At 37.9% G+C, this 25456-nt stretch overlaps 1 protein-coding gene across 9 annotated transcripts in view; it reads right to left on the reverse strand.

Annotated features, from left to right (window-relative positions):
* The window catches only part of LOC124302140 (growth factor receptor-bound protein 14-like), a 304566-nt gene extending 279627 nt beyond the window's left edge, over nucleotides 1-24939 (reverse strand). For 2 of the 9 annotated variants that reach the window (XM_046757961.1, XM_046757956.1), the window contains exons 1-3: nucleotides 24657-24938; nucleotides 14299-14928; nucleotides 10113-10358 (exon numbers count right to left, since the gene is read on the reverse strand). In XM_046757961.1, the coding sequence (XP_046613917.1) occupies nucleotides 10113-10358; nucleotides 14299-14920 (868 nt within the window). In that variant the 5' untranslated portion in view covers nucleotides 14921-14928; nucleotides 24657-24938. Of the gene's footprint in view, nucleotides 1-10112; nucleotides 10359-14298; nucleotides 14929-21713; nucleotides 21978-24656 lie in introns of those variants that run through there. The other 7 variants (XM_046757964.1, XM_046757963.1, XM_046757962.1 and 4 more) reach the window with 7 other exon arrangements.
* Nucleotides 24940-25456: the final 517 nt, after the last annotated feature.

Here is a 25456-nt window from a genome sequence, read left to right on the forward strand (position 1 = left end):
TTAGTAGCTTACGTCGCACTTGCGATGGCCATTAAGTAAGCTAAAAATAATCGATGCGTCGATTAATCGAGTTCAAAAAAAAAAAAAAAATAAAAATAATCGAACGCGACTCGATTGAATCGGTAAAAATTAATCGATTAATCGATTATTTCGCATTTTTTTTTGAAACGGTGCAGTTAAAACCAAAATTTTGGAATACCGTCCTAGCAGCGGAAAAGTATTTTGATAATCTATAGTTTCGTTCAAAATATTTTTCAATATCAGATGAAAATATTCATTCATCTTTTACTTATTATATAAAAACAGATACTTGGTAAGTAAGACGATGACGATAATTGATACTCTAATCACATTAATTGATATTGTAATTGCATCGTTCGTGGTAGTAAAAAACTAAAACCGATTGTGAGGAAAAATAATCGATTATACCGGATTAATTGGTAAAAAAAACAATCGAGACAATATAAAATCGATTATTTTTGGTCATTATTACGTCACGCATAGTACGTCGCAGCTCTGCATAAAACACGCCCGACGAGACTGCGGGCCGATAGGAATATCATTTTATTTCGAAATGTCAACGAGATAAAAAATTGCTGTCGCTTTTTCGATGTATCATTCACCGATCGTAATCGTTTAAAATTATATTATTCAACGCGGGTGAACTTTTTTTGAAACAAAGCTTCTGGTACGTTAGCGATGAAACAAAATATGCGAAATAATGACATATTTGTTTTATCCAACACCGTGTGAAGCCGGGTATAATCAAGCTCAGCGAACGGATATTTTATACGCACTACGTTTCAATGCGTTTCACGCGGTTTGAAATTTCGCACCATCATTCAATGTTACTCATCTACTAATGTACTTCGATTTTTTTCATTCTTTGTATTCGGAATTGACGTGGATCGCAATGTCGAGTTTTATTGTTACCGAAAAAACGTGCTATAAATTATACATGAAGCGTGATTCGTGCGCCGCAAGGTTATAGCATATCGTATTCAGGATATCAAGGCCCTGCAGATGAATAAATATAAAACCAAAGAGAGAGAGAGAGAGAGAGAAAGGGGAAAAAATAAAGAACCGATCCGTCCAACCCTCCCGTGAACTTGTAATGGAAATGACAGGCAATATAGCGTTTGACAAATTGACGATCTGCAATGTTCCTAGATGCCAAATTATGCGATTGTTCAAACGATCGAAACCTAACAGGCAACATTTTTTCTTCCAACGAATTTCAGGAAAAATAGTTCATGTTAAATGTAAAGTATTTTTTTTTTGTTTCTCATTATTAGACTCGCACGTTGAAAGGAAAATTTTTTATATATTAATAAAAAATTTTTTCCTCCACGGGGTCAATTTATTGCAAAGTAAAAGGTGAATGTCAATTTTTCTAAATCGTTTTCCTCTACCTTTAGCTCAAGTTCCCATCGCTTTTAGGAAAGTTAGCGTTCGACACGGGTATCATTATACCCCGTTGAAACGTTGCGAGTTGAACCGGAAGCGGGTTGGATTCTGATGCGAGCAAGCATATGCAGCATGCTTCGACGAACGAGGTGTCGACTGTCACCTACGTCATTGCCCACGATGAGGAATGTCGAGTGAATTAACAAACAACTCTCTCCCTCCACCGCGACGTCTACATAACCACATAAATCGTAGCCCGGCTTCGGCGGTGAAACGGTTCAGGGCGCAACGCCCACGCATCAAACCCAAGAAGATTGTTTCGTTATAAGACACGCCAAGTTTTATTCGAATATAATAACAAGAAGTTGAATTTTGGCGTCGTAGACCGATCTAGATCACGTAATGTCGATAATTTCACAAAGTGTGTTACCGACCGTTCGTTTCCGTCGGTAAAACAGAACAATAGATCGAAAATATCTCAATTCGTGATCAAGATTTATGAGAGAATCGTCTCGGAAGATCGAATAATTTTTTATTTCTCAGAAACAACTTATCCAAGGTGACCGAAGGTCTCTTGTTCAAATATATATACATATATGTGTATATATATATATATGTATATGTATATAAGTACATTTCCGAATCGTCGAGGCGCAGAACTTACGCGGCCCACTCGACAACACTTGAGGAGAAGAGTGGAACACATACAACATTCGTATTTGGTGGAATTTCATCGGTTCAATGACACGCGGTTAAAATTTCATAAGAATGCCAGTTGGATATAGATGTAGGTACATACATAGCACGTAACCTAGGTATGGGCATTCATACCTAGGCGCATGAATTGTACACATGTGCACTTCAAGAAGCCTGTGCTATACGGCATTATTACACATGGGTAGGTATGTACAACAATTTGTCACGCGCGGAAGGTTCTCATTCCGTGAATATACGTATAAGGTGTCCGTGCAGGGTATCAGGTGTGATCCGCACGCCTATTCCGACTGGGTAACGCCAAATCATTAGAAAAGATTAAGTAAACAGAAAAGTTTGAAATAACGCTGCAGCGATAATTTCCGGAGTTGATTACTTCAAAGCTTTGCACATCTTGTGCTTGGAATGCGAGAATCGACGATCCAGCGTCGCGTATTCGTACGACTTGTCGCGTTGATGTATAATTTTATACAGAGTTATGGAATACATTACTGGTCCATAAAACGTGTCGCCGTTGACGGTTTGAAGAATCGATTCTACGGTTTGGTCTACCGTTCAAAACGACCGCCGTGAGAGTCATCCGATAGTTGTGTGCTTAGGATTATACATGCGAGGATTGAAAAAGGAGAGAGAGGAACTTGTCGAATTTATCCGTCGCCTCGAGTGGTCGTCTCTCTGATGTAAACTGGACCAACATCGGACGAGGACTTTTAGACTCACACGGCGTGACCGATCGATCAATCAAAATCAATAATTTCACTTCCGTAATGCGATCGTGCCATGCGTGGACCGGGAAGGCTTTCGTTTACACGCCTGATCGGAAAATCAGTTGCACAAATCAATGATGGTAATGTGACGTGAGGAAGAAACAGCACCGATAAGTTATACGCATTTGATAGTCGATTTCGCGGCACAAGCGGAGATGAATGTTCGCGAAACTGTTATTGTGAACTCAAGTTGGAAGTCTTTTCTTGAATGTATAACGTACGTACCTACCGCATTACCGTCAAACACGACAACTCTGCCATCCACATTCGAGTGTGGTGAAAATTTTCGGAAACTATCACGTGACTTGAGATTCGGATGCTGTTTTATGAGTGTAAAATCGAACAGCGGAAGCTGGGGTGACGAGTCTTGACATTACTGGCAAAGGTGCTGTCCATCGGCACCATAATCGAAGGCTCGAGGCGTATTCCAAGGGATATTTTAAAACCTCTGGGGGTCGTTGGTGTACTATTGCAATAGTATCATTCAACTCTATTATTCGATTGAAATAAATGAAAGGATTAATAAAAATTAAAATGGTAAGAACGACCGGAAGACGTTACAGATTAGTTTCATGGAAGATCGTAGCCGTCGATCCTGCAGATGCGATTACACTTACGTAACGCCTGAATTTTTCAACTATTCACGGTAATATCCGGATGCCAAGAGATTTGAACATCCGGTATATTATAATACCCAACAGACACACCTACTTGCTGATGGATATCTATAGCTATACCTATTCGTCACCGTGAATCAGCGCAATATTTTTTGCTCACTCGGATTGTGGTTTCCACTATTTCGCAATCAATTCATATACATGTATATATATATATATATATATATATTACTATTTATAGCTTCACGTTATGTAAGTGCCTACTGCAAAATCACTGATGAAAAACGTCAAGTCCGACGAACTCGTTGTATCACAAGTATGTACATCTCTATCCTACAATTACAGTCCTTAGCTTCGCAGGTGTAAATTTATACACTGATCATTGTACTCTGCTTATAATTAAGGAGAGTCTTTTTACGGCGAAGAGAAACAAAAGGACGAAAATTAATCCGTCAAATCTGCAGAAATCTGCTTGACAGTATTATCGTTGCACATATTGAAGAATCGAAGAGATTAAAGCATCTGTCGAAGTTGGAAGAAAAAAAATGTTAATTACCCAACCGATTATATATGTATATATATATATATATATAATTATATACATGTATATGTGTAGAACTAAATTACATAACAACCCGCGGGTGATAATTCTTATACAAAACGTTCTGAAACAGTATATAGCGTAAGATATTTACGTAAGAAACCGTAAAAACAAGTTCAACTGGTATGCACATCCATGCACAGAGAGTTGTACACAGTGTGTTCGTTATATCTCCACAAGTATATATATAAGCACAACATAACCATACGCACGCCCCGTGATAATGTATGCCACCGACGTACTACGAAGGTCACCAAGGTCACAGTGATGGTGAGAATCTCGTCACGTATGAACGGTATTATATCTATGTACCATACGGATCGACTAAAGCGACAACAACGTCAAGATATACAAGGATAAAAAAAAAGCAGAATCGGGAGATGAAAAGCACTTCCGATCGTTGAGCGAAAATGGTTACACGATTGTAAGTACAGTGTAAGGAGCGACCACGAGAACTTTGGAAGTGGGACCAAACCACCCGTGTGCGAAATGATTAGAAATCCATTTGGCGCATGTTCCTATCGGTGTTTTGACTCGAGTGAAGACACGTTGTGTGTGCCTGTGGTTCCTTCGTAGAGAAAGAGACAAAGAGAGAGAGAGAGAGAGAGAGAGAGAGAGAGAGGAACGAGCGAGGTGTTTGGCGGTCATTCACTCGGGATCAGCCACCGTACAACAGTGAGGCATAGAGCCAAGGCGATGTCGGCGAATCCTACATCCGAGGCCTGTCTCTTTCCCTCCGGTTCTTTTCCGTCTCCGTTATATAGAGTGGGTATAGCTAGCGCAACAACTGCGCAGTAAACAAACTAAGGTGCATTTACCTTTGCGCTAACCCTACATTACCGCGCGTGAGCGCTTCGACACACCGGACGTGTTCCCTCCTAACCAGATGATTTACCCCCCTCCGATGACGATGCACCTGCATCGTCATACACTTACTCGTCCCATCGGATGCACAGGTTCCTCGATAGTCGAGTTCTGGTAGATAGAGGACGATGCACAGGTGCGCTATGCCGGTCTAGTTATAGTCATGGCAACCTCGTATACTGGTACGAAAATGAACGGCGCTTAGGACGAGTTCCTAACCAGCTGATTTATACTCTCCGAAACCATGCACCCTGAGTTTACCTTGAATCATTTCATCGGTTGCACAGGGTCCTCGTTAGTCGTGTCTTGAAGGATGGACGAAGATGCTATTATACTTACAATCACGAAACGCGAGTCTAAAGGTCCGGAAATGAACTCCCGTCACCTACAAACTTGTCTTGACAGAACGGCAGGCTGTGATATAACTTGGGAAGAGATCGGATATTCTTCTACGTAATCTCATCGCTTTCGACGCGACTTATACAGTTGTTCTACATGACAGTCCAACAGTATTCAACACCTGTAGTATTGTACCCAACTGAGGTGCACCGTTTGTAGCCAATGGCGCTATTTTCGACCAGACTCGCCAGATAATTCGTTTGTTTCTGATATAGTAACTCGACTGTTCAACTACTGGATTAATTATGAAAATGTATGTACATACCTACCCCACGGAAAGTGTTAGATGGAACTTATCAACAAGAAACAAATTTTATAATCATCGACGTCTTCTTTCACCATTTGTCTTCCTGTCTTCATTTGAGCTAATTGTAAGAACTATACACTCGACCTACCTTATTCTATTTTGAGGACATGGGTTTTTTCTAGTCGAAGATCATCAGTCTGCACATAAGAAACGTGCATAAACATTCATTGCTTGAATCTGTGAAATGTGTCATACGCTATATCGACTTATGTTCTTTGAGAAGAAGTAATCGAAGCTGGTCCTAAATCGATTAGACTACGCGTTTTAATGATGGATAGAGATCCAGTTCATGAAAAACGGTAAAGTAACGGGCGTCGAATAGTTAGAATACGAATAAATGTCACACAGACAAGTTCTCAGTGACGTTTAATTATCACCTGAAGCTCACCTAATCACGGTACACTTCATATTCGGTCTTTCAAACATGGCTCTGGTAATGTCATCCACGTACTTGCGTAACACCGCAATTACTTAAGTGTACGAGGCTTTAATGGATTCACTATGGATGGTTATGAACGGTAAAACGATGCGATCTAACCCTAGCTCTAGACGAGGAACCCTGAAACATTCCAATAATTTCCGGAATAAATTGCGGGATTTAAATTCAACGGAAAGACTGGACTCTTTGAAACATGCAAGTGGTGATCCGTTCGTTTCGTAGCAACGCTATTCTCTGGCTTCGTGTACGTGTACCAAGATCCACGTGCCTCGAGTTCACGACCGTATGAAGCAGGTACTCGGTATTGCACACCACTCGAGGACGTTGATGGTCGATCGTTGATGCCATCCATCCCATCCCATCCCATTCCATTCCATTCTATTCCGTACCATCCCAGGACCAGAACCCAAACGAAGTACAGTGACTGTCTCCGACGGAGAACAGGCGCCAATTCGATTCGCAATGACGAATGACCGCGATGTCCAAGGATAATCGAAATTCGCGGCCAACGATCTCTATTCGAGATTAGATCTTATAGGTATATAATGGCTGTTGGGTATGCGGCGGACACTCGTAGTTGCCAATTGTGGTTTCGGTTTATAGCTCTGCAGTTCTGCAAAGGATCAGTGACTTCCGTGAACCACGATGAAACTTGGCACGTGTCGCGTGGAAATTTTTTCAGCCAAACGGATTCAACAAATTGTAAATATTTTTTTTGTTGAATATAAAATGGTGAGGAGCTTCAACGTCGGGAACAATGGATTATCCTCAATAACGGAGAGAAGGACAGAATAATCGAATCTGTAGAGAGAAAGCCTCACTAGCATTATAGGTATTTTTCTTTTCTCACACTTTTCCGATCCCCCATTTTTTTGCGTTTTCTCTTCATTTGGGTATGTTAAGCGATACAAGAACCAGAATTTGAGCTTTGATGCGAGCTGGAAAAAAAAGGAATAAATAGGAAGTCTGGTACTGTTGGGTGTCCTCTACTTGACCTCACTTCCCGTTGCTCCCGTTTTTTGGTATACAAATGTGTATGTATGCGTACGTGATGCATACATAAAACGTCATGGTCGTTTTCGCCACCTTCTATAATCTTTCCTTGTCATCTTGCATCATAATTAAAGAGCTCAAAAGCTATATTTTCAGTAGTCCTTCACAAGGATCGTCATCAGACTCGTTATGGTCAATGCAATACCTTAGTGGTTCATTATCGACAAGGATTACGGTGCAATTTGTACTTTTTGTTGAAAATGACTTACAATGAGTGTAGTCAATCTTCCAAGGTCTCGGAAGGCAAATATGTGACTATTTGTATTAAACTGAAATCAGTTCAATTAGCAAACCGTACTACACGATTATTTCGTACGACTTAGTGAAGAAACTGTAATGATTACATATCCTTTAACACGTTATTTGAACAAGAAGGAACAAGATTCAAATATTTTCATAACGTTTAAATCTCGTTGATGAGGAAAAATAAATTTGGGACGGTTAGTCAAAAATGCCACCTTTTTCCTGTTACCGCTCATTTCCACGACAAAACGCGGCTTGACAGATAACAGCTACGGCGTTGATTATTACATCACGTTGTGTAGGAATCAGACAACATCGCCGACGAGTACGAAAATAAACGTTTCTAGATATGAAGAAACGGCTGCAGCCAGCGGCTCAAATGCACCGCGTCACGAGCTCAAATTTCACCTCAAAACAATATCAAGTTTCGCCCGATCTGATCAACTCTCCCTCTTAACGTTCCACACTTTTTGACTGATTTCAATAAAATTTTCCAACACGACGATACCCGATTATTTATGCAGCACGCGTTACAAGCGTTCCGCACCCGCAAGTTAATTCAAACGAAAATCAAACCACGAACGAATATTGAGGCGGAAATTATGACGCAAGACTCGGTTTCTGGGGTCCGTCTTCCTGGAATCCATTACGTCCCGAGTGTTACCGAAATTCGTTGTTTCGCCAATCGGAATTTGGATTTTTGCCAACAGACGATCTTCGGTATTTCATCTGCACGTCGTTTTGCGCAATTTGTCACAACCACGGAGCAAAAGTTGCAAAACGATTCCGGTTCGCCGTTGCGCGTAACCGTTAAACAATTAAAACTCGTAGCTGTGCGATAGCGATCGGTAAAAATAGCTCGTCGACGTAACTTGTTGGCATTCCGCAATTTATGTCAAACGATATAATGGGATTGCCCGCATATCCGACCGCGGCTAGTTCATTCATGGATTATTTCATTCGGTTAATCACCGTTCGAGTGGATCGGAGGCTCTAAAAGTCGTTCACACGTATTCGATTAAAACGAGGATCCCGCCATCGAGTCGAAAACCGTGCGAGCTAAAAGCTGCACGACTTCCCTGATTGTGATCACGTAAAATCTGCGATTTTCCAGAATTTGATTTACCCGAAATTACCCATTCGCTTTGCACGTACGCACACATATGATTTTTGTCGAAATTGGCAATAAAAATAAAATCAAGCGCCCGGCTTTTCACCCATCTCATTTATGCTTATGTATCATTCATATCCAGCTTTTTATCTGCAAAAAAGATTTTTCCCTCGCAAGCGCACCAAAGTTCTCGAGGTTCGGGTGCAAAAGTACGTAAAATTCTCGTCTTTGTTCTGTGGTTTTAAATGTTTATTCTCCCCCTCTGGGAATGTTCGTTTATTTTTTCTGTACCGATCTATCGTCACTCGAGGTGGATATATTTTCCAACCACTAAAGGCCGACGTTGAGCTATAACTCCTACTATACAGCCCCGTTTATTGTCAGCGTATCCATAAATCGTCCATTAAATCGAGCTACATGTTCAATAAACAGATTTTCAAAATTGTTCTCTACATACAAGTGTGACACAAATCCCAAGTTCTAATGTTGTGTCATCTTTTTTTTTTAGTTTTTTTCTCCCAACTGTCATAAAATATTCTTGCTTACATTCGTATCGCTTAAAATGATGATTTTTCACTACGCACAAGTTCAAAAGACTTGATTTATTGTCGATTGGATGAGTTAAAATGAAACGAAACGAAATTCGACGAAGTTAACGGATACGGAAATGAAAAAAATGCTGTTCGTCCAGATATTTACAAATTAAAATTTCCTGACTATCGGATCAGCGATCAGTTCCCCCAAACATTGAAAAGGAATACAATTTTTGTACAACTAGCACACCAATTTTTGAAATTCTCGTAATCGTACTCTACATTCGTAGATTTGAATATCGTAATTTCGAGGCCAAGTTTACAATCGTTGAACTTTGATTCAGATCAACCTGTGTAAGAATATTTATGTACATTTATGCGACGTTTATTTTACATATTGTAAATCAGTGAACGATAATATAGTTTCTTGCCGGCTCCATTCGGAAGAATCGGAAAATGAGCGCTCGAAACTTCTTAAAAACTAACAAAATCCGCAAAAGCTTTGTCACCCATGGATAAAGATTTGCGAAGAAGAACGCACGTTATACATTGAGAAAAAATCTTCTACATAAAAAACACATTCTTCTTATTAAGTAGAAATTTAGTAGACAGGATGTAATTCGTGTGAATACGGAGAAAAATTTGATTAGTTTCGAATAAAATTTTACATCAACGAAATGAATATTTCTTCATTCAAAGAAGCATATTTTTTAAGACTATTTCACGTACGAATAGATCCTTTTTTCCGGGTGCGCGTATGAGAGAGAAAAAGAAATTCTTTGATTTACCGATGCAATACGTTCGAAGAAACGTTTCCGTGGTTCAAACATATTTGGTTTCACCAGATAACCGTTGGTTCAAAAAAAATTTTTGACGGATCAAACAACATTCATTGAACCAGAGGAAACGTTTCTCTTGTCGCATGTTTGATAACGCCACGTTCGGTAAATTCGAAAAATGGTACAAATGGTAACAGAGTAAAAATGGAAAGAAAAAAAATTGGTGAATTTTTTTTGGAAAACGGGAAAAAAGTGTTAGAGTGAAAACATCAACTCACGGCTCCAGTGAATCCCGCAGCATGATTCCGGGCTTTCAGGCTTCTCCTTATCAAGCTTCTTATTGTCTTCGAAATCGTGGATGGTCTTTGAAATCGGGGAATTCGTTAAACGTGAGCGGGAACTTACGTCCAGGGATCCGCTGTCGTCAGGCGACAGACCTGTGACCACACGATATAGGGAGTATTCGCTCAACATCGAGGCGGATTCCAGCCCCTGGGTTTCGGTGAGATCCGTCGTTTCGGTCGCTGAAAGTAAGAAGAGCGTTAGCGATTGACGCCGAGGACCTGCAGCTTTGTAACAATAAGTCGAAATCCCGCCGAGCGTGCGATAAGAATGACCAAGAATATAATCGATTTTCAAACTTGACCAATCAACCGACTCGATTGTTTTTCCTCGCAGTCGGTTTTTGGTTTCTACTACCGTTCACGACGCGATATAATATCAATTTGCGTGATCAAAGTATCAATTGTTATCGTTGTCTTACTTGGTAATTACCTATTTGATGTAATAAGTGAAAGGTAAAGGATTATTTTCACTTGAAATTGAAATATATTATAAATTATGAGAAAACTTTTCCGCCGTTAAGACTACGTACCGAAATTTACGAAATTTTGATTCCAAATGGATCGTTTTAAAAAAATAGGCAATCATTGATTAAGGGGGTATTCTAGTGTAGAAATTTGAAAAAAATCGATTTTTTTTTTTTTTATATTTCCAAAGCTTAACCCTTCAAGAATGTGTCCTTGAAAGGACAAGTCAAAATTTCAATTATTTTCAGAGATATAGCTATTTTAGTGACACGTCTTCAATACTGGCTCGGCTGGAACGAATTTTACTCGAAACTTTGAACGCGTTTTTCTCAAAACTACATTTTTCAAAACGGTTGACATGATTTCTCAAGTTCTATTGAACCGATTTACTTGAAATTTGGTGAGAATCTTCTCAATACATGTCTCTATCGCACGAACCATTATTATAACGAAATAATAATTTTTACTATTTTTAAAAAATTCAGAAACGTCCAAAAAAGTCAAAAAAAATGTATTATTTTTTTCGGACAGCCGTAATTTGGCAAAAAAAAATTTTTTTTCGACTTTTTTTTGGTTAGTACGATAGCTGCATTTATGTAGATTAATAATCTTTTTTTTTTTTTTTTTCTGATTCTGAAAATGCTTGCAATCGTGACAACATTGGAGCGCCATTTTTTTTGTACCCCCCACTTCAACAACTCATAGCACTTTCAATTTTGTATTTTTTGACTTGTTTTTTTTTTTTTTTTGTAATCGTGAAATAATAATAAACGCCTGATAAAAAAATGGATGGTAAAAATATTTTTTGTTTTTTGTTTATAGCACTTCAAAAAACACCTCAAATTCATGCCTCTACACTAGAATACCCCCTTAATTGATTATTCTAAACATCCTTGGTATCAACCTTGTGATTGTCACGACAATGTTACCCAAGTGGTTGATATTAACAGCTTTTACAGTATACTTGGAACTTTTTGAACTTTTTGTTCCAAGTGGAAGACTGAAGGCGACCTTTTCAAGTTTAGGAAAACGAATACGTTACTATTTATACTAAAACAAAGCCAGTCCAGTAGGCAGATCGCACTAGACGATTGTTTCGTAAAATTTCATGAAGACACTAGAATGAGTATATTTTTAGCAAGTTAGTCAAACGATAATTAGGATTCAAATGGCACAAGGGGAATCCCTTAAACTTGATTAAAAAATCTCATACTCATACGTTGCGCAGGAATCACACAGCATCGCAGGCGAGTACGGGAGTAAACGCTTATAGATATGAATGAAAGGCTGCAGCCAGCGGCTTAAGGTAGTAGTCTGGTAACTTGGGTTCAAAAAATGGAAAATTTTTTTTTGCTTAATTTGAAAGTACAATGTCTTGAGAATATACTGTGAAAATTTTAGACGGAAATTCGAAATATTTCGGGAGTTATAACGAGTTTCCCAGAGCGCCTCGGAGTCCAACCTTTAAGGTCGACCGGCAGCTGCAACCGCTCGGACCCTTCTATTGTTTGCGCGCATTTTTTATACCTGGGTTGACTCTGTTATTCTATTATATATATTTATATTATATATATTTATTCACAGGCATAGACGATTGACGTAAGTATAACTTTACTTATGAAAATTTGTTGTTGAACTTTAAACGCGTTTTTCTCAAAACATTGTTTTTCTGGTCGGCCCGGGTCCTAACTTTTTTTCTACCGAACCGATTGCTTTCAAATTTTAACAGGCTGTTCTACACACTTATAGTTCTCCTCGGTACTAACGAGAATTTTTTTCACCCCTAAATTTTTATTTTACAACTCTTTCTTTGCTGAAATAAAAGGATGTTTTTTTTTAAAGTCCGCCATTTTGTTATTTGCCCTTGAAATTTAACTTCAGTAGTTCCGACCAGAATGACATGTCTATAGATTAAGAATAATCAAGAATATTTGATTTTAGATAACATCAAGAGCCAAAATCATCCGGGACACCCACGTGCATTTTTTTTGAGGTTCCGACTTCGAGTGACAATAATAATAGTAATAAACTATTAAATTTTTTCGCATAAATTTTTTTCTATATTTTCAATATGTAAATAAAAACACTCTAAATATTCAAGATAATTCATTTTTATTTTCCTATAAAAAACCACCCTCCAAAAAAGTCATGAAAATAGGCATAAGTTACCAGACTATGTACTACCTTAAATACGCCGCGTCACGAGCTCAAATTTTACCTCAAAATAATATCAAGTTTCGCCCGATCTGATCAACTCTCCATCCCTCTTAACGTTCCACACTTTTTGACTGATTTCAATAAAATTTTCTAATACGACGATACCCGATTATTTATGCAGCACGCGTTAGAAGCGTTCCGCACCCGCAAGTTAATTCAAACGAAAATCAAACCACGAACGAATATTGAGGCGGAAATTATGACGCAAGACTCGGTTTCTGGGGTCCGTCTTCCTGGAATCCATTACGTCCCGAGTGTTACCGAAATTCGTTGTTTCGCCAATCGGAATTGGATTTTTGCCAACAGACGATCTTCGGTATTTCATCTGCACGTCGTTTTGCGCAATTTGTCACAACCACGGAGCAAAAGTTGCAAAACGATTCCGGTTCGCCGTTGCGCGTAACCGTTAAACAACTAAAACTCGTAGCTGTGCGATAGCGATCGGTAAAAATAGCTCGTCGACGTAACTTGTTGGCATTCCGCAATTTATGTCAAACGATATAATGGCATTGCCCGCATATCCGACCGCGGCTAGTTCATTCATGGATTATTTCGTTCGGTTAATCACCGTTCGAGTGGATCGGAGGCTCTAAAAGTCGTTCACACGTATTCGATTAAAACGAGGATCCCGCCATCGAGTCGAAAACCGTGCGAGCTAAAAGCTGCCCGACTTCCCTGATTATGATCACGTAAAATCTGCGATTTTCCAGAATTTGGTTTACCCGAAATTACCCATTCGCTTTGCACATACGCACACATATGATTCTTGTCGAAATTGGCAATAAAAATAAAATCAAGCGCCCGGCTTTTCACCCGTTTCATTTATGCTCAAGTATCGTTTATAACCTGTTTTTTATTTGGTAAAATGATTTTCCGCAGTAGGTCTACTAAAGTTATCGAGTAGCTGGTGCAAAAAGATGTAAAATTTTCGTATGCGTTTTATAATTTTTAATGTTCTCTCTCCTCCTCTGTAAAGATTCATTTATTTGTTATATATCGATCTATCACCGCACAAGGTGGCTATATTTTTTAGTTACTCAAGGCTGACGATGAGTTATAACTTTTATTATACAGCTTGCTCACTGTCCTAGTACCCGTAAATTCTTTTTTCACACTTCCGTGCACGGAAAGTGGAAAAGAAAAAGCTTTGTTGAATTTACCAAATACGGTGTGAGAAATGTTTTATCGATTCAAATAAATCTGGTTTTACTTGATACCAGAAATTCTTGTTCCAACCACTTTTTTCTTGGATCAAATAAAATTCCTTGGATTCAAAAAAAAAAAAAAAAAACATTCTTATGTCTGCATATTTGATCGCCACGTTTCGTAAATTCGACAAATCTTTTCTCCCTATGCAACAAGAGTGAAAATTGAATGAATAAATTTGGCATCTTTGGGGAAACGGGGAGAAAGTACAAGAATGAAAACATCCACTCACGGTTCATCCCGCCGCTGCTTCTTGAATTTTTGTCAGAACCTTGGGGGGATTTGGAGTCTGGTGAGGGCTCGAAGAGCGGGGGGATAGAGACTGTATCCTTATTCTCGGACTCGGACAGGTTAGAGGTGGACTTGACGAAGGCGACGGCTTCCACAGGCGTCTGGGCCTTTACCCCAAGAGCGGGTGAGCTTTTGCTGGTCCCCGCGACGGCTTCCACAGGCGTCTGGGCCTTTACCCCAAGAGCGGGTGAGCTTTTGCTGGTCCCCGCGACGGCTTCCACAGGCGTCTGGGCCTTTACCCCAAGAGCGGGTGAGCTTTTGCTGGTCCCCGCGACGGCTTCCACAGGCGTCTGGGCCTTTATCTCAAGAGCGGGTGAGCTTTCGCTGGTCACCGCGATGGCTTCCACAGGCGTCGAGGCCCTTACCTCAAGAGCAGGTGAGCTTTCGCTGGTCACCGCGATGGCTTCCACAGGCGTCGAGGCCCTTACCTCAAGAGCAGGTGAGCTTTCGCTGGTCACCGCGATGGCTTCCACAGGCGTCGAGGCCCTTACCTCAAGAGCGGGTGATATTTCGCTGGTCACCGCGGTGGCTTCCGGCACTGGCTTATCCGGTGCATCTGCCATACCGACAGCTGAAAAAGAAGGAAACGTTAGCGGTTGACGGTAAGGCTCTTGTATCCCGCGGTACTTTATCGACAGTGCTTTTTCGGTCAGTATATCACCGACCGTGGAAACAGTTTGCATAACTAAGATATACACTGATCCACTTGGGCTCGATTTTCACGGGCGTCAAAGTAACGCAACGACAAAATCCCGCGCGTCAAAACCCACGTGGTTGGTTCAGTTGATCTCAATTATATTTTTATTCAAAGGGGATTGGCATTTTGCGGTATTATTTATTACGAGATGGTCAAGTATTTGTCAAATTGTTATATTTCCAAGCTCTCTAGAATGTCGTTGTAAAATACAATCATAGAACATACTGAAATTATGGAGAAGAACTTGGAAGTCGATCATTGCGCTTCGAATCAAATCACTTCGAAATAATTTACCCAATGAATTAACCTTTTACAAATAACACCTGAGATGATTTTTTCCAATCTCTACGATAGATCGTAGAAAACGTTGTACGGAAAATCGTTCTACATGAAATTGCATGTAACATATGTGATCAAAGAAACTTGTGCACTATCGTATTATCAAGAAATGTATCAACGTTAAAAAAAAATCCATCTCGAACGATTTGTATAAAAAACCGCCGGAATCGGACAAACGATGAACTATATATAGGTAATTTTTTTATTTTTATTTTCATTTATCTCTGTTCAAACAAGCTGACACAATGATACCACTATAGCTTTGTGATATATACAGATCTTGTACGTAATATCCGAGATAATACAGAAGATCATTGAAAAAATAAACACACAATATATAGGACGTTGTCAGATTATCAGCTGAACAACTTATCAATTTCCTCCTACTGCAATAACGTTGCAGGTCAGATATACGTATCGAAATTTTTCCCTATGTTTGCTAAGACAACATGTAGATACATATTTGTCGGATGAATCATGTTTCCGTTTATTTTTTCCATCTTTTTTTTCCTTGGCTTTTTACGATCATTGATTGGCAAATCCACTTATTTTATGCTACGCGTCATTCGCAACTTTTGCTGCATAAAATGCTGTGATACAAATTTCTGAACATTTATATAATGTAATTTTATCCACAGTTTCAAGATATTTCGAATTATACTTTCAGCCGGAAATTTCATCCGCTGTTTGATTCTCGAATGTGTCGGAGAATTTTTTTTCTTCCCTGCTCTTTTTCAAAAAGACAAAAAATCACGTTTCACAGCGAAGATGTTTTTTTTTTTTTTTTTCTTATACCGAACGAACGAAAGCGAGTAAACAATTTAGCAGCGAAGTTCGAGCTGCAATCTGATGAATTAATTATAAATGAGAACGGGAATGAGAATGTATAATGTGAAAGAGGAAAAAAAATATATATATATAAAAACTCAATTCTTTTCATGATGAAATTGAGACGAGCATTGAGACACGTTCTTTATGTACGAGACATACGCGTATATTTTTATAACATACATGTTGAAATGCCCGAAAAAGGATGATAAAATTATATAATATTAATAATATATAAAAATAAATATCGAAAGGCGGTAAAATTGCAACGAGCTTATCTTTATGTATAAACGTATGTACGTCTGCATACGTGTAACAAATGACTAGGGTCCTCGGTGGTTTATCTACAATACTACGTAAATTCAATTATATCGTCAATATTCGTTCATGTAGTTAGCAAATTTGCGATAACGATAATCGTATCGATATGCTGCACTGCGGAAACTTCTCGCTTACGCGGCATTTTTACGTTATTTATTTATTTCTCATCAAGGGTATAAGCGACAATCTGGTCGTAAAACGATAACGTAGAATAAAAAAATAGAAAAAAAAAAACATTCAAAAATTAAAAGAAAGATAGAAATAAAAATACGGATGCATCACGGATTTTAACCCTTGACCGAATTACCCAGCAAATAAAGAATGGTCGGAATAATTCAAACGGACATAAATGTGCGATCATATTTAAAAATAAAAAACTCGGCGAGACTGAGCCTTCTCTCGCTCTCTCTCTCTCTCTCTATCTATTGTACAAGGCATGCACGACGCCTCCGTGTCTGCGGTGCGAGATATTTAAACAGGTGATTGTTCTCAAAATGCTCAGACTTTTGGCACTTGTTGCTTCGCGGAAATTTATGCCCATACGCAGTGTAATTGACGAGAGAGGAGGAAAAAATAATTTTCTCATTTCCTCGCGTAGGTAATTATTCATCGTGAGGAATCTTTCTACGTTTTGCCAATTTGCAAGAAATATATATATATATATATATACATAAGAGATTTCCAAACGTTGAATGTAAATGATTCTTCAGATTCGTTCAGTGACAATCTATACATTTTATTAATCTTTGTTTAGAGATAATTGTCGTACATTGAGTATTTGTCGGAAAATAATTGTATTCATTAGTCAGGAATATTTATTGAAAAAAATAAGACGATGGTTCAATTTTTATTCGGAGGACTATTTTTTACGAGTAAAAAGAACTGCATTTTTTTATTTTTTTTATTTTTTTCATCTTACCAGCGCCATTGTATAATTGATTTGACAATATCGGAAATAGCAATACAAATCGAACGATCCGGTTATATTTTGAATAATATTTTCTTTTCAACCGATTTGAAACGTAGCGTAGTACTTTTTCATTTTTATACTTTTAATGAAATTCTTCGCATCTTCCAAGTACGTTAATTTAACTTATACTTAATATGCGATTATCTCTCGATGAGATTAATAAAAAGTATCGTTTCTCGGTAAATCAACCTTCTCAAATACCCTCAGCCTAACATCCACGATATCTAACGATGCGAGAATCTTTTCGGCCACGTGTAAAATATACGTGACCGGTTTCTGAACTGACGTATAAATGCCATTTCCTCGAGAAGAAAAAGAAAAAAGAAAAAGGCGTAGATATATACGGTGCCTGTATAGATTATGCATGCGCATATATATGCCAACAGCCGGTATTATACATACGGATAAAAATTGTGTTAGAAACGACGGCTAACGCGTGCAATAATAGAAGCACAACGTTTCGTGTTTCGCAAAGACCTTAGATTCTGTCGGACATATATGTTTCGTGACATCGATTTCTGCCTTCACGATTATCGTAAGTAATTCTCACGTAGGAGCGAATATCTATCGTCGAGTGGTAAGAAAATAAATTATAATTAACAAGATTTGTGCCGTCCGACGTACTAATTGTAATTACATTGCACGTTATTCAATGTACAGAGTAAAATTGCTGACGACTGAACGATGCAATGCGCATGCGCTGAGACTCGCAAGCGACAGCAGTTGTTTTACCAGGGTGACCAACCGTCGTGAATGCAGGCGACAATTCGCCGCGATGTATCTAACCTCAAAAATGTTGGTCACCCTGCACCGAGGGAAATTTTTAGTTCCCTAGGTTTGTAATAGAACTCCCTGTACTTCTGACGTTGTATCTGTATATCATAAAAGACGTAGTAATCGTTCTGCACTGAGATTAATAGATTAGAATCGATTTCAAGATATATTCCCCGGCGGTATGCAGTGTATAATATTATTATCTTCTATGCTCGTATTGCAGCATTTTCCTTATCTCGCAACCACTCTTTGCACTTACGATCCGAACCGTTGGACCAATTCCGAATTTATTCAGAAATATTCTCTCTCCTTGTCTCCTACGCCGTAATGTTAACGCAGGTATGCCATAGATATAATTGAATTAACAACGCGAGAATATTTTTTAGTCGCTCCGGCCCAAGTTCGGAAGAAATTTAGAAAAAAAATTTTTTTTTTTCTTTCATTTTTTTCCCCATCTTTAACAGATAATTATAGACGGCTATACTCTGCACGAATACGGATACTAATTGAAAAAAATTACCATTTCCTAGCGTGAGAATAAGAAAAGAAACGGAGATGAAAAAATATCTGCATTTATCATGACGAGTTACAGATAGTGGGAAAAAAAATTTGGAGATTATGTTTTTTACTTTTTTTTGTTTAAATTTTTTTTCTACAAAAGTATATCAACGTTCAGTTTCGCGATCTTACGCGTGTTGTATAATGAATTATACCACGTGACTGTGCAATATACGTATAGGCATATACTGTTTGGGTGGGTTTGAAAAAGGGAAGGCGTGTCGTGCGGCGGTAAATAACGGCGTTTCAAATGATAATTGATTACGTAATTCGTCGATGCGTGTACGACATGGACGATAAGGAGAGAGGAGAGTAGAGGAGAGAAGGACGAGGATGAGGAAGAGGAGGAGCACGTGTGACGAAGAAATAAAAACGAGATACAATCCCGTCAAACGTTGTACCGCATAAATCATTTATTATAATTATGTCACTGGCCTCCCCCAACTCCGTTCTTCGAAACTTTGAACATAAATTATAAATTTCACTCTCTCTCCCGATAATCCGAAATCGCCTCCCGTCTGTTCATTTTTTAAATAATTAATAAAATCTCTACGGAATAATGAAATACGAAATGTTGTATATTATTTGAAGAAATGTCAACACCAATATTGGCTGGTTGTAAGAAACGAATACTTTTTGTTGTTTTCTTACGGAGGAGTAATACTGGTATTACAAACAAAAGCTTTAAAATTGATAAAAATCGGTACAGTCGATTCTTTCGTCTTCGCTTTATGATGTCTAATTTAATATTGAAGACTATTTTCAACGAATCGATTGATACAGATTTTCTACTTTCCCCGGTATTTAATTCAATATTGTCATTTGTTGATCGTAATTAGGATCATTAGAATGTTTTAAAATTAAATATCTAACGACGCAAACCGCGGATGATAAAAAAAAATAAAAAATAAAGTACAAAATATTGCAGTCTCGATGTATTTGTGGAAAATAATCCTCTGAATAAGATGAGCAATTTGTTATATTTTCAAGAATTTTTAAGTGATATGCTAGTCTATAGTCTATTGCTTGCAATTCCACCATTTTATGTTGTATTTCTCTATTTCAAGCTTAAGAATACAATAATTTGATAAATAATACTCAAGGCAAGCGATAAAATTATTAAACAATATAAATTTTCTTCTGATCAACCTCGTTAATGAGCATTATTTTATCGGTAATTATTCACCAAGTTCCTACGAAAATTTTCAGACAAATATCTCGACGCTTTGATAATATGAAAGGAAAATGAACCGACCGATTAAAATTCCGCGCGGTTAATTCGCAAGTGACATAATAAGAAAAATCGCGCCGAAATATTCCGCTAAAATGCAGATTGAAAAGTGAAGAAAAGAAAACCTCGTAACATTTAACTAACAACAGACTCTGTATACAATTACACATATACCATAAGTGACATGTAATACGTAATATACATTTTTAGTGATGTTTTTTTACACTTCATTTATTAATCGATTTGACTTGATTGTAAATTGAATTTTAATCATTCCTCAATATTCTCTGTATAAATTATCCGATCACTGATACGGGCGTGTGAAAATAACAAATTTACAGGAGTCGATTATTTATAATATTACAGTCGATACACGCATGTTTGTACGACCGAATGGTGTGTAAATATTAAATGCCTGATGGTCGTTGTCATGTTGTACGTCTTTTCATTTCCGTGTGTATAATAACTCTCACGTCTTTCAATAATAATCTTGACTCACCGTGGGAGTAAAATAAAAGTGCGATACGGGCCTTCTATAGTTAGAATTAACTTTTTATGTTTGTTTAGATGCGTAGCTGCATGAAAATGACTTCCTTTATAACCGCGATACGGTTTAAAAATTGTATAAAAAGCATATTTCTTTAAAAGGAGAAAATTTTCAACGTAACGTTTACTTTTCAAACCGCTAACCGGCTGATGCATCGTTTGTTATTTTCGCGATACGAGTAACTTCGTGTAAATATTTTCGCACGACGTTTTGACAAAATATAGATACGCATATTGTACGTGTATACTCGTATGATGTAACGTACGTTCTGCACAGAGAGAAAGCGAGATAGAATAACGGGAAGAATTAAGAAATATAAATGTGAAAGAAAGCGAACAAGGAAAAGTTTGTGTTACATGATAAGAGAAAGAAAGCGGCAGCTTAATAATAATTCGTCGGGTAAATTTCAAAACATGCGTTTTAACAAACTCTTAAATATAACTTCAGAGTAAGCCTAATTTTTACGTAAAATTATCGCGTTGACGAAAATTTATTCGATAAATTTTAATAAATTTTAGGAAATCATTACGAATTTCTTCTGCACGTTTATTCTACGTCTTCACGCTTTCAACATATATTGAAAAGAATTACATCTGGGAAATTATCAGCCCCTCAGAATAACCCCAAATTACATTACGAGAGTACAATGTTGCCTGTATCGAAAGTTAATTTTGTTCTCACAATCAGTCGCGTTGAAATTATGTATACAATCATATCAAAGTACGAATCAACGTTAATAAATGTTACGTGAAAATGCTTTAACGTGAATATATATACATTCTCGTTAAAATTTACGTTATTTCAAGCTGAAGATTACACAATTACGTTATATTATATTTTTCTTACTCGTCCATATTTAAATGTCGAAAAAAATTGCAATACAGAACGAAAACTTTTATCCCTAGCGATGTAGAAACGAATGTTTAAATTGCAACGATTTTCGAAGTGAATATTCGTAGTCAATCATCTGGAAGAAAATGAAGTGAAGAAATGTGACAACTGATATCCATAATAACAATCTTGATACCAATGAGAAAAAATAACACGGCGTATTAATAAGTTTCAGTGATATAACAGGTATTATTACCAACCATCAGGGATACGTGATAATTACGCGTATACATTTCTACGTATATTTTATACATATATCAATTACGGAGTTATTTAAATCACATATATCACAGTTTGAACCGTTAATGTATCATCAAATTATCGGATGTATGGCTGAGGTGTGATAAAAACTGGCACATTTTCCTCACTGCACACGCGGATGAATATCAAAAACCGTGATAATATACACATTATATAAGTTTATAGAATGTTGAATTGACAAAAACGATCGATATTGATATCCAACGGGGTAAAATAGAATGAAAAAAAAAAAGAGGAAACATTTCAAAAATGTATGAACACAAATAACGTCCGGAACCGCATTCCGTGGATATGAAATTCGTGTCAAAGAGGCCTGAACAACGACGTTGCAATAATTCTGTTGGATGTATTCCGCGACGAGGAGGACGAGCAGACGTCGTCTTCGACTTTTCACGCACGTGTTCTTTTGACGTTACAAATCGAAAGCGGAAACACGTGGTCACCGGCACGCGGCGAGGCGGGCGGCTCGAAATCGCGACGCAAACTGCTCTCGAGCCTCCGTCCACGCCGCTTTGCGCCGCGACGTCTACTGAAAAGCAAACTGATTGTGAGTAGGTGGTGTAAAACAGCGATCTTTATGACAGGCGACGCGATTCGATAGGACGCGCGAAACGCGGCCGCTTATCGATCGATAGATCGTGCGCACTTGTTTGTCGGAGGAAAGTTGAATCAATTTGAAAGAATCGCGGATATTGGCTTACGAACAATTGATAAGGAACGTTCGTTGGATTGGAGAAAGTTTCAGTCAATTTTTTAAAAAATTGTTTTCACTTGCAAAACATGATTAGAAAGTTACCATTTCGAGCGTGCGCAAAGTGAACCGTTTCTAAACAGTGCGGTAAAACGAAGCTGGCGCATGCGCTTGACTGAAATTCTACGTTTTACACGCTGGGGCTTTATTTGCGCATGCGCGATTACTGGTCATTTTATTCCCTTGCACCGACAGTCACGTCGTTCGGCTGACAATGAGCTCAACCCAGCGCCCTGTTGATGCTTATTCTGTCCGTACGATGACAGTGTCACGAGAGTTGACGGTTATGCAGTGAGCCGACGTTGCTAAGGAGCGTAAGGCAAAAACTTGAATATTTATTGATCTTAGGATCAACCGCAAGAGCGTCACGAAGACCTGGCGCCAGCCTGTCTTTTTATTCCCGTTGTTCCTTTGGGATCGATGCGTGCATGAAAAAGCGCCGGTCATTCGCGAAAACTTCTCTGGGAATTCCGTACATGGACGGTCCATGTTTTTCTAAATTTATTCGAAAATGTCCGCATGACGTCAGAACCTCGTTGCCGCCGCTATTTTATCACCACATAACCTAAGTTTTTAATCTTAATAAAGAAGAATCGTTATTCTTAGGGTTTCAAATTACTCATGTCAGATAAATTGACGAAACGTAATCAATAATGTACCTGTTTTACCATCCACACGCGAAAAAATAAGGTTAACGGTCAGCTGTCAGCCTGGTTGCGTTAGTTTGATTTTATTCCATCAGGTGGCGCGTCGCAAAGTGACAATACCAATGTTACACTATAGCCGATAAATGACGAACGGCAAGAAAAAGAGGTAAACAGAACAGTCCGATTCGAGTAAGTTTTCGCCGATGTTATCATGTAGATTAATTTTATAACGCGAGCTGTCATACAGGAATAGAAAAAAAATCTAAATAGATCTATTCTCGTTACAGGTATAAATATCAGGTGTCAATGACATGTCAAATTTTCCGGTTTTGTTAGACAAAACTTATAGATTTCTTTCTTGCCAGGGAATATATTATAGCGAAGACAAACTCACTTTCCTATGTCTTAATATCTATGGTAATTTGAAATATCTTCGGCGTTTCTAAAATTTCATTTAAATTTTCACGCAATCTCAATTACTTTACATCATACGACCAGTGAACTATCGTCGTTGTTTTTACTTTACGAGAATTCATCTACTTTCGTATTTGCATGCACGAAATGGAATCATAACCTTGAAATTAGTTCAATTAAGAAACATATCACAGACGTCGATTAGCGAGAATTATAGTAACTTTCCTTATCCATTGTGCTCTTGGAAAAAAAGGAGCGGGAAGTTCAAAATATAATTTACTCGATCATCAAATTTCAGTCTTAATGTAGAGACAGCAATAATTTTTCTTGTCGAAAATCTTCTTTGCTTTTTTTTGGACAGTCTAAGATGATGCTTATTATTAAAACAAATTTTTTTTAAAGAAAATGAAAACACTTGGAGTAATTTGAGTTTGAGGGCTTTATTATTCATAGCTTCGAGAACATTTCCGATATTTTTCATTGAAACGAATAACAAAATGGCGGCATGGCGAATACAAATAGCGAACGATCACGTTTTCAATTCGGTGGCGCAGATTCTTCCGTCGATTTTTATCCGATTGACTTGAAATTTTGACACAATATTTAAAAGTCGCTTATCGATTCGAGCTCGTGGCTAGATTTTTGAATTTCAATCCTAACATTTTTTCGCAACATTTTTTTTTGCAATTTTATGGTCGAAAAATGACATTTTTTGTTCATAATCATATAATTAGTCAAAAAAAAAAAATTTATTTCAACATTTCGGCTACGAGGTCGAACCTGAAAAGCTGTTAGTATACCCGTTACAAGTTGGACAGTGATTTCGAGAGATGCTTCGAAGTCATTCGCTACTTACATGCGCCATGCCGCCATTTTGTTATTAATTTCTATGAAAAAATTCCAAGACGTTCTTCAAGCTATAAACAATAAAGGCCTTAAACTAAAATTGCTCCAAGCATTGTCATTTTCTTTGAAAAAAATCCCCCCTCCCCCAACACTTGACACTTAAATCAAATTTTCTGCTCTAAAAAATTATTATATCACTCCAAAAATTGAATAAGAAATTTTACCTGCGCTTTACTAAAATAGATACGATGAAAATCAGCGGTCGCCGGGTTGATCGCCTGCGCAATGAAGAAGCTGTACCAAGGATTTACGTTTTTTTGAACTTCTTCACGGATCGTGATGCAGAAGAAGAAAACAGGCACTGCACGAGGTGTTGAAAACCTCCACCGTAGATACCAGCAATTAGCCGTCAATCCTAAGCCGTCTTGTCGTCCTCCGGATCTGGAACTGTCGCTTGGCTCGGCTGAGTTTTGACGACGTGACGTTTTGTTTTGGCAGATTTTCACGCCTCGAGGTCGAAACTGATCTCCCATCCTCCTTCGGCTGTTGCGTGAAAGTAAACGATAATAACATGACGTAAAAACGAATTGTTTGTCTTTCGAACAATCCCTGATCTTCAAATCGCGCCTGATATCTAGACGCGTTTTGTTTCGGAACAATGGCGTCTAATTTCGTGTATTTACCTCTTACGACCAGCCGATATTTATGACCTTCCCCAATTAAACTCTATTTGTTTCCAACCGATCACACGAACATTTGCATATACAGTCGAAAAAAAGTGTGAACTGTTTTTTCTTTTTTTCAAAATTTTCATTTCTTCTACGTAACCAACGGATGAGAAAATTCTTTCAATGGATAAAGTTTTTTTCTGTAGAAACCGGAACGATATTTTGGATTTTAAAAAAAATTACCCATTTCCTCAAACATTTATTGTAAACAACAATTAAACAAACTTCCAGTTTTGCATTTAAATCAGTTTTATTCAAAAATAATGATTAATCATAAACTACAAATATCAAAGAAT

This window comes from Neodiprion virginianus, chromosome 4, assembly GCF_021901495.1.
Source record: "Neodiprion virginianus isolate iyNeoVirg1 chromosome 4, iyNeoVirg1.1, whole genome shotgun sequence".
Lineage (NCBI taxonomy): Eukaryota > Metazoa > Arthropoda > Insecta > Hymenoptera > Diprionidae > Neodiprion > Neodiprion virginianus.